The 10,825-nt window shown below is 48.9% G+C and overlaps 1 protein-coding gene across 1 annotated transcript in view; it reads left to right on the forward strand.

The window, feature by feature from the left end:
- The window catches only part of ZNRF1 (zinc and ring finger 1), a 33,139-nt gene extending 23,574 nt beyond the window's left edge, over window positions 1-9,565 (forward strand). Inside the window, exons 2-5 of the mRNA XM_007428196.4 lie at window positions 1,235-1,330; window positions 5,181-5,286; window positions 5,540-5,627; window positions 8,503-9,565. Of these exons, the coding sequence (XP_007428258.3) occupies window positions 1,235-1,330; window positions 5,181-5,286; window positions 5,540-5,597 (260 nt within the window). The 3' untranslated portion in view covers window positions 5,598-5,627; window positions 8,503-9,565. The remainder of the gene's footprint in view (window positions 1-1,234; window positions 1,331-5,180; window positions 5,287-5,539; window positions 5,628-8,502) is intronic.
- The last annotated feature ends 1,260 nt before the right edge of the window (window positions 9,566-10,825 follow it).

The following is a 10,825-nucleotide window of genomic DNA, read 5'->3' on the forward strand; positions in this document are numbered from 1 at the left end:
CCTCTCTGCGTGATGAACTCTTGGCACGGTGCCCAAATAAAAGTCACGCAAAAAGTAAAATACACATGAAGCAACAAGTGGACCTTCTTCAAGCCAAGCTCAGATTACATCGAGGTAATTATCTGGGCAACAATATTGGACCTAGCCTTTTGTATGCGTGTCCCAGTTTAGCCTAGCGTCCTGGGATCTCCTGGTGGTCTCCCATCCAAACCCTAACCAGGTCCAAAACTGCTCAGCTTTTTGAGATCAGCCAAGGTTGGCTAGACCCTGCCACCAAGCTAGGCTGTGAAATAAAACTAGAGATGAATAGTATAACTGGGGAGTGGCACGAATTACAAAAATTTCGGCGGAACAGTGTTATTGTTGCCGGCTGCTTAAAAGAACAGTACAGAGCTGAGATTGGCCCTACGACTCGTGCGAGCACTGCGGGGTGCTTGAATGTAGATGCCTGCACTGAGTTAAGGGTAGAGTCTCACTATCCTCTTTTTTTTCCCATGAGGTCCCCTGAGATTTGGGGTTTAAAAAGACCATTCGGTGGGGGGGCTTAATGACCACTTAAGGAAAACATTGCTGCCCCCAATCAGGGCGCACAGGCAGCGCTCCTGGTTTGGAGTTCCACGTCTGCCACGAACCGCCCACCGGCCTGTCCGAGAAGCAGACGAGAATCCAAGAGTGGAACACCAAAGGGGGCGGCAGGGTGGGGTCAGCGGAAGCTTCCATTGTGCCGTCGTGGCCACCATCATGACTTCTTTAACCCACCCCGTGGCACCCTCCGTGGGCACCGCGCCCCGCCTGCCGCCGCCTCCTTTCTCCCGCCTCCTGCCTCCTCCCTGTTTTGAATGAAAGTGATGGGGTGGAAATACAGGGGGTGACTTGAACGCTGGGGGCGCGCCTTTCCCCAGCCTGATGCCCTCCAGGTTTCACTGGTTGGCCCAGCCAGCCTCGCCGCGCTCCCTCTGTTCGAGGCAGATGCGTTCAGCTGCCGCCCCATTAATTACGGGCTGCGTGAGTCCCCCAAACGTCTGTTTCAAAACATCCGAGTGCCGGTGTGACTGTACAGACCTACCCGCGTTGCGTAAGCCACAAATGGCAGGGCCCTGTTCCCAAGGAGTTTATCGCTTAGCGGCAGTGCCAGCCTATATATAGGTTTCCTCTTCCTGCAAACCGTTCTGCGGCTCTGTCGGAGTACGTCTGCTGGCTAACCCCTGCCTCCTTCCCCCTCTCTCTCTTCCAGGTTTCAAGTGCCCCATTTGCTCCAAATCAGTGGCTTCCGATGAAATGGAAATGCACTTTATCATGTGTCTGAGCAAACCCCGTCTCTCCTACAATGGTGAGTTCTCCAAGAGGCCCTTCTGGGCACGAGGAACCCCGCCTGCCAGGCCTGGCAGCGGCTGCAGAGGGCAAAGGCCTGGGGCACCCAGGAGGAGTCTCAGCCTGGCCTTCTGGCTGGCATCCAAGGAAAATGCCCAAGCCAGCTTTATCGATCCTCCATGTTAGCTCTCCTGCCATTTTGTTTCTCGCCCTGTTAACCTGACGTCTTCTGCTCCTGTGTGCATGGCATGAGCCCCAACCTGACCTGCCGTTCTGTTCCCCTGGTTCAGAAAGGCCCTGAGTCATGCATCAGGTGGGGCAGGAGAGAAGGGGCATTATGGCCCATTCATGCACCTAGGCGAGGAGCAAGGCCGACTTCCTTAATTTTTCAGAAGGCGATTGTTTGAGTTGCTGCTTCTGCACTGGGTGCCAAGTTCTGTTCTTGGAGGAGGTGGCCTGTGGGCCCCTGGGGGGAGATGGGCTGCCCACTTGTGACTCCTCTGTCACTGGCTGGCAGCAGGGAGGGGAGGCTGGGCGGCCTGGTCTGGGTGGCCCTGATCCAGAGGGCTCCAGAGAGAACTCGGCTGCCATCTAGGAGTGTCTGGAATGCAACAGCCCAGCCGGGCAACTGGGGGTGGGGGGGGAGAGAAAGCCATTGGTGAATTGCTCCCCCTTGTGCCCATCGGCAGTGTCCTTCTGCCTGACCCAGGCAGGCAGAGGGCAGTGCCAGCTTCTTCCAGAGCTGCTGCCATCGTTGCTGTCTCAGGCAGCTGGCAGCTCCAGACTCGGCGAGGGGCCTCTGCCTCCTCACTGCAGGAAGGAGCGTGCCGGCTCCCAGAGAGGAGGGGGCCTGGTGGGCGGGCGGGGAGACATCTGCTCCAGCAGCAGTGCCAGCCCGTGTCATCCCTGCTGCATGCCCGATGTTCCACGGGATCCTCCCAGCCCGAGATGGCAGAGACGGCACCAGGCAGCCCCTCAGCTGCTTGCTGGATGTGGGGCCAGGGGATGTGGGGGGGGCAGCTTTGCTTCGTGCTGCAGCCAGGGCTTCCTGGTTTGCCCAGCTCAGCCAGAGGGCCTGTGCCAGCCAAGCCAGCTGGGATACAGCAGAGAGCATCTCTTCCTTGCCCGCTCGGGGGCCCTCTCCTCCCCTCCCTCCTGGCTCTTGGTGCGCCTCTAACATGCACCTACGCGAGGTTGTCTCGGGTCAAGGGCTGGGGGAGGAGGCAGGAGGCAGGAGGGATCGGCGCAGCAGGCCCCCAGCACTTCGCAGCTTCGCCATCCTCCCCCCTCCACCGCCCCAGTCACTGTCACCTTTCGGGCTTATATTTGGAGTTGCCAAGCCAAGGCGGGCTTTCACAGCAACGCCTTTGGGGAGGCAGCGGGGAACAGGCTGCTGTGTCCCGCTCTGCTCCAGATGCATGGGGACTACAGCACCCAGAGTTCCCAGCCCCCACGAACTTGACATGTCCCTCTTTCAAGCTTTGGGCTTCCTTAGCAGGCAGAATTGCCAATTTGAGCAAAGAGGGGCCCCCTGTCCCTCATTCAACCGGGGCGCGAGCCCGGCCTTCCGTCGTTTGCCAGTCCAGACAGCATAAGATACACCGTTGTGTATCTTCATCAGATTTTGGCGTCAGGCCTAAAGCGAGCCAGTGATTTGCAATGGGAGAAATCCTGGGAAAGCTTTGTTTTCATTCTCCTGTATTCCTAATGTAAGTTCATCCCAACTGTTTATTTTCTAGAATCCAACTTGGGTAGTTCTGGGTTTTTTTCCCCCAATATGATCTTGATTTTTTAATCTGGGTTAATTTCAATCAAATCCAAGGAATGCCTGAATTTGAGCTTTATTGCTCCTTGTTCGAGGATGATGCTTTTTCACATGCCCGAGATTCTGTAAAATGTCACAATTGAATGGCCTTTTAAAGGGCCAGGGTGAGGTAGTGATGAATGGGCCAGGCTGGGAGTGGGAAGACCCAGGTTCCAGTCCACGGGCCCCCCTTCCTGTGGGCCTTGATCTCAGCCCAGCCTACCTTACAGGGTTGTTGTGGGGGGAAATGGGAGGAGGAAGTGCTGTGGATGCTGCCTTGAATGAAAGGCAGAATAGAAATCTATTAGATCAATCTATAAAAGGTACTGGTAGGTCTCAATTAGTGTGGTTAACGAATCCCATGAAATGGTTGCATTATTCAGATTCTCACTATTCAAAGTGATATTTCTATGGAAAATACAGTAATTGGTTCCAGCCTGACGGAAATAGGCAATGAAAATTTTTAAACATAAATTTTTATATGTAAATTAAATATTACAGTAAAGGATAAAGGGATAAACTTATACTTTAACAAAGTCACAGAGTAGTTATAGAAAGCAAAATAAAAACAAAAAAATCCTGCCATAGATTCAGGCATTCCAACATCTCATCCTATTTTAGCGTTGCTATGACCACGTTCTTGCCATTCAATTACATCAAATTTTTGCTCTAATGTAACGAGCCTCTCCTTTTTTAAACTTGTACTGTTTTCCTCTGACAGAGTCTTCCTTTTTGCACACACGAAGATGAACAGCATCTAAAACCCCAACCGCAATTGCACGTGCACTAGCCTTGCATTAACTGAATTTTGGGTCGCATGAAAGGCAACCTGGTATCAATTTACAACTCACACTAAATCGAATACCACATTATTCAAACTCACACTAATCGCGACCTGTATAACTTAGATGCAGTGGTCTACTTGTGATCAATTGTTTCCTGGCTGGGGAATTCTGGCAGTTGAAGTCCACACATCTTCAAGTGGCCAAGGTTGAGAAACATGGCAATATCCAGTCATGCTGATGGGAAAATATCCATGTGATAATTTGGAGCAAACCAGGGCACTCCCCTCCTCACACTGGTATCTCCTCCCATAACCTTCTCCCGATCTGGTGAATGCCACATGTGGCCCACAGTTCCCACAATTCCCTACCAGGCAAGCTGGAAGGGAGGGAATGCTAGGCATTGTAGTGCAAGACAAGGGGAGGGTGGAAAGTTAGGGAAGTACATACCAGACACAGGTATGAATGGGGCAATCTCAGCTTCTGGGGCAGGGGGAGTCACCTTGAAACCTTTCATATTTTTCCTGAAAGGGCTTTTGGGAGAAGGAACATGTAAGAGTTGAAGGATCCATTAAACCAGGAGGGTCATTAATCAAATTTGGGAACATGCTATGGGTGCTCCCACAAACAGGCTCCCCTGATAGACATGGCCAGTCACAAAACAGTCTAGCCTTTTTTGCATCCATGGCATATGGATGCAGAAATCTTCTTCGAGAACTAATCTTAGGCTTCTTTGTCTTGCTTCTAAACATCAGTTGTCCAGTTCCTCTCTCCCTTCAACTGGTTTTCGGTGATTTTCTCTAAGAAGCAAGAGGGATGACCATCCTGGTTGTCTTCAGCACGTGTCTGAGAAAAACTTCAGTCCTGGCCAGATGAATGTGTCTGATCTAGAACTTGACATTCTCGCCTGTGCAAAGGTCATCAAGTCAATAAACTAGGTGATGTGAAGACTTGGCAGTCAAGGATCATGAATTCCTACAAAACAGTAAACCTGTGTCTGGTCTGAAACATTACTGATGAGAGCTTTAATCCTGGAATGTCCTTTCATGTTAAAAAAATACCCAGTTCTTATAGGCTTGGAAATGGAGCCCCAGGTGATAGAAACAGCTTTATAGGCAGGTTCACAGAACATGGGGGTTCCCCCAAAGTGCCAAGTCTTGCTCCAACATGGTGGATCCCAATGACCCATCCTCATTCAAACCTGGTCAGATGGGCTGTGTGAACCTAGCTGCTCTTTCTGGATTCTGCTCATCCTGCCTCTGCCTTCTCTTTCCCTCCCGCAGACGATGTGCTAACCAAGGATTCAGGCGAATGCGTCATTTGCCTGGAAGAACTTCTGCAAGGAGACACGATAGCCCGGTTGCCCTGCCTCTGCATTTATCACAAGAGGTAGAGTATGAACGAGCCTTGGGACCCCCAGGGAAGGGCCCAAGTTGGGCCTCCTAGTTAAGATGGGTTGAGAGGCTGGGAAATGACCATGTTGGTCTCTCAAGGCTTCTGCACAAACTGCGAGCTGCTTCGGACACCGGTCCTCCAAATCCCAAGACTGGGCAAGCATGGTGATCCTCTTCTTCTGCAACAGCTTCATTCAGAGAAGCCTCAGCAATGCAGTGAAATGAGCAGTCCCTTTTCTCTTCTGCAGCTGTATAGATTCCTGGTTTGAAGTGAACAGATCCTGCCCAGAACACCCCTCAGATTGACCGCGGGATCACATGCGGACCTCTCTCCAGGTGAGGACATTTGTCTTGAATGTGTCCATTGTGAAGAATCTCACTCCCTATATAGGGTCTCTGCTAACTCCCTGTTTAACACGGAGCATTAAAGAAAAATGCAATCTGAACCAAGATGGTTGATCCATTTATGGTTATGCTGGCTGAGAATTTGGAAAGTCTCAGTCCCAGTAGAGACAGGGAGCGCCTGTTGAGTTTGGGAAGACTGCAGAAAAAGGTTCAGCAAATATTAGACCACTTTTAATGGAGGCATCTGAAAGCAGCCAAAATGTTTTGCCCGGGCAAAAATGGAAAGAAATACCATCAGCCAACCAAACCATAACAACCAAATTCGTTAGTAACAAATGAGAGACAAAGCATGCTCTCTTAACCATTTTGCAGCATGTGACTTGTCAGTAAGAATTGCAAATAGGAAGTAAACTCTCAGAAACTAATGCTTGTTTTAATTTTTGCCTAAATGAAACTAAATAAGTAAAATCCTTGAGCCAGCCTTAGTTTTGTTGGCAGTGGTACAGAACAGGGTTACCATTGCTGTCTTCCAGGATTCTCTTTCAGATTCCTGGTACAGCCCTGGGATTTTTCTGATGAGTTCCCATCCAAGGCCAAACCAGTTCTTGACCTTGCTTAGCCTTTAGAATCCCTAAACTAAACATCTCCTGATCTCATGTTTGGTTCAAATGTTCTCATAAACTCAGACATATTTTAATGAACCCAAATAGTAGGATTCTCCCATGGCCCTGGTGATGTATTGTTTAATAAAAGCGTCTCTGAAACAAGATAATTTCCAGGTTCATTAATTTTGGGGTAAGATTGTTGTCATATCTGTTCTTGCAACATGAGCCCATTTATCAACACGATCTCAACAGGATGTGTGATGTGCACATTCTGGATCTGCTCTTCTAGAATATGGTTGAATGTATTTTCTCTGTGTGCTTCTGTGAAGGACATCCTCCTGTCTCTCTCTTTCAGTTGCTGAAATGCCTCTTTGCTTTTATTCTGAGTTTATGCAGCTTTTTGTGTGTCTCAGGAGTGGGGGGGTGGGAGAATGTTGTCCACTCATTCCAGGAATTTGAGAAATGTCCCTATAAAAATGCAGAATAATCTTATATTCTGCTCAGACCTGGAAGCTATTTCCACAGATTGCCTGGATGGCTCTGAAGTTGAATGTTTTTCTTGTTTTGGTACTCATTCTGTCACAAGACAACCATGTGCAAAGCTGCCTTCTAACAGATGTGTTAGAATTACCGCTCAAAGACTTCTCAGTCAGCATAGCTTACGATCTGGGGAATTCCTGTCCGAAAACATCTGGAGGCAACTGGAGGAGCATAGCTGAATTCACAACAGAGGCCAAATCCTACAGCTGTGTTAACAGTGTTCCCAGTAGGGCTGTGCAGGGCTTTGGAAATAATTAGGAAATGGGACAGATAAGCTCTTTAAAGCAGCTGCATCTTTTCCACATGTGCGCCCCACACACACACACACACACACTCTCTACAGCTGCCATACAATCCCAGGAAAAAATGCAGTGGCTGTAAAAAGCTACAGAAAGGGGCTACTGTACGAAGCATTACACAGCCCTAGTTCACATATTGTGTAATGCCCCAGTTGCAGAACACACTGTGCCCTGACAAATAAACCATATTCTGGCTTTACGTGATGATCCAGTTCTCACCACAAAGAAAGACCATGGCTGGCTTCCCATTAGCACGCTAGCCACAAACCACCCAAACCCCTTTTAGCCAAGTCTATCGTGCTCGGTGAATCCAGCTTCAGAATCAAAGGTTGGGTGTCCAGAGCAGCGCTGTCAACATCAGAACTGGTTAGAATTCCCAGCCCTTTCTCATAAAAGTCCACTTCCCCCAAGCAGATTCCCCCATTTCTACAATATGATGATTTTTTTTTTTTTTTAATCTGCGCTCAGTCGTTACCGACTCTGCAGTGACTGCTTGGACGAGTCCTTGCAGTTTTCAAGGCAATTGTTTCGGAAGTGGTTTGCCATGGCCTCCTTCCTAGGGCAGAGCCCAGCTGGCGAGCGCAGGAGGCGGGGTTTCCGTTGCTTCGCGCCCTTTTCGGGCGAGTGCGGTTTCGCGCTTACCGGCAACTGCTCCCGACTCCTTTTTTGCAAGGCGCCGCCAGCATTTTTCCTCCCACCAGAGTGAGAGTACCCATTTATCTACTCATGTGAGTTTTTGAACTGTTGGGTTGACAGGAACTGGGGAGGAAACAGGAGCTCACCCTGCTAACGCGAAGGCTGGACTCGAACCGCTGAAGCGTCGACCATTTCTGGCCGGCAACTTTCAGCGTCATTAAGCCGCTGCACCACCGCGTCCCCCTCTATGATGATTTAGGGCAGTGTTTCTTAACCCTGACAACTTTTAAGATGTGTGGACTTCAACTCCCAGAATTCCCCAGCCAGCATGGCTGCCTGGGGAATTCTGAAGTCTACTCATCTTAAAAGTTGCTAAGGTTGAGAAACACTGATTCAGGGAAGGATGACTTTACTGCTGGTGGGAAATGGTCAGGACTGAAAATCCATTCCCTATTTCTGGGATCTACCAAGATCTGCCTTTGGCCACTGGGAGATCCTTGCAGGACCAGTCCAAAGACCTTCCTTGTCAACTTTCTGTTTGCATAGAAGCCAGCTAAGTGCCGAAGGAAAACCTCTAACTCATCCTTTTCTGGATCTTTTTGGGAAAGGCCAATTTCCAGGTGGGGGGGAGAAGTCAAGGAACCCCAGCAAGAAGCAGTGATGCTTATGGTTAGCATCCTCTGCATTGTTCCTTGGAAGGCTTAGATGTGAGATCCACCCGCTGCTTTGCACGGGATGTTTTTTCTGGGGCCTCTTCAGCACCCATGCTGCTTTTTTTCTCCGCAGGTCATCTCACCATCCATCCTCCTCACCCCCCCCCCCAACATTCTCCAAACCAGCTCTGGGACCTCCTTCAAGGGCACCGGGGGTACTTTGTGTTCAGTTCTGGACTTCAAGGGCAGAGAAGACCCCAAAGAGCGACTGCCGCTTTGCAGGGCCATACCTCGACAGCCGCCCACCAGCCTGGGCAGGGGGGAGAAGAGGGCCTGGGGGGAGCTGGTGGATGCCAGGCCCCCACCCCGCAGCAGCGCCATGATGTTTGTTTGGGCTGGATCTGGCCACGAGCTAAACGGAGCACGAGAGTCGGCGCCATTCAAGGACTCTTCCTGCCACACGCAGGTCACTTTTGCACGGGCAAGGTGGTGGTTTCCCCCTCCCTTTTTTTTCTTGAAGCAGGAAGGCCATTTTCCCTCTCCCCACCTGCCCCCCCCCAGTCCTGAAGAAGAGAATAAGAAGAATCAGGCATTTTCTGTTGCGTTTTTTGAAGGCGTTGTACGTTTGTCTTTTCAAGTGTTTACAAAACAGCCATTTCGTGTCAACCAACGTGCCAGGTGATGTTTACAAGACTGCATCCTTGGGCAGGTGAGGAGCAGAAATTCCAGGACCTTTTTCTTTCCCTCTCCACTCCCGCCCATTGCCAAAAGTCTCCTGGCTCTTTCTTCCCCCCCATTTGAACACCCCCCTCCGGGCTGGCTTCAGGGGCTGTCCTCCTTCGCAAGTGTCCTGCTACGATACCGGAAGAGTTTCCAGCCCTTTGTGGAATGCAGAACTGGGCTTTTTCTTAAAGCAACACACACAGATGATGCCCCCCCCACATACAAACCCTCCCACCCAGCCAGTCCACACTTGAGCACGAAGCAAAGACTGGCTGAGCCACGGGGGGAAAAGACCTCTTATGGACGGTTTTGATCCGCAGGAAAAGTATCTGTATTTATATAGGAAAAAAACAAAAAAAAGAAATGAAACTTTAAAAAATTACAAAAAAAATCAAAGCTTGGGAAGGGAAACTTCCCCTATTAGTCAAGGTGTTTTGATATGGTATTCAATAATGCTCAATAAAATAGTCACTGTTATTTTATTTCCAGGTATTCTTATTTGTCTAAGGGTTTGGGATGTAACAGGACAAGTTTGTACTTGGTGTGTCTACTACAACTAATTTTTTAAACTCTGAAATGTTGCCAGTCCCTTGAAGTGGACATGTATGGGGATGAAATAAGAGATGTGGGTGTTGGTGAGCAATGCTCTGGTTAAGCCACAAGTTGAAAATGGTTTGAGATAATTTTTTTTAAAATTATCTGTAATGAAATTGGGGCAGGATTTAAATTACTACAGGTTACAAGATTTTTAAAATAAAAACTATCTCCATGGCCAGCTGGAGAGATGGATAAAAACTGCAATTATACCCAATTCCCCAGCCCACACAGAGAGAAAAAGAAGGAGACTGTAGCACATAAAACTGAAATTAAACCCAGCACAATTTCTAGCTATGTTACGTGTTTCTACCGAAACAGCCATTTTTGAAGCAAAAGTTCCACTGTTTGCCTGATCTGGATTTCCCAACTTCTGGGAAATTCCAAACTTGAATCATAAATGGACGAACAATGTTAGTCCTGTTTTCCCTGGCCTCAATTCGCAGCTTTTCTCAGGTTCTGCCCCTTGATTTAAAAGGATCAAACTTTTTCAGTCTCCAGGAGAGGGAAGGCCTGGGATAGGCGTCTCTGTATGTGACAAGGAGCACCTCTCCTTCATGGGGATGTATATTCTGTTATCTGGCTGCCTGCCTACAATATTGTGAATGTCAGGCAAGTGGGCTACGTCCCCAACAGGTTGAAATTCCACAAGACAGCTTTTTCTTGACATAGTTGGAGGAAGAAACATTGATATCTGCACAGTGCTGATGACACTCCCTGAGAGCTGAAAATGCAAAGGATCTGCAAGCGCTAGTAACAAAAGTTAAGGAGCATAGTGAAAAAAATGGGACTAAAATTAAATATAAAAAAGACGCAACTAATAACAGGTAGAACAATCAGCCTTAGAATTGGCAATGAAGATACTGAAGGGTGGAGAGCTGCTGCCTTTTAGGATCAGCCATCAACAGTAAAGGAACAAGCAGTCAAGAAATACGCCGCAGACTAGTACTTGGTACAGCAGCTGTGAAGTTTTGGAAAAGATATTCAAAAGCCGTGATGGGTCCATACCTACAAAGATCAGAATCGTGCAAGGCATGGTACTCCCTGTGACACTCTATGGAAGTGAAAGCTGGACTTTGAAGAAGCAGGAGAGGAAGAGTATTGACGCTTTTGGTGTTGGGGAAGACTCCCGAGAATAT

The sequence above is a fragment of the Python bivittatus genome, unplaced genomic scaffold (assembly GCF_059951505.1).
Source record: "Python bivittatus isolate LINGU-HERP-01145 unplaced genomic scaffold, Pbiv_v1 ctg000190_np1212, whole genome shotgun sequence".
Classification (NCBI taxonomy): domain Eukaryota; kingdom Metazoa; phylum Chordata; class Lepidosauria; order Squamata; family Pythonidae; genus Python; species Python bivittatus.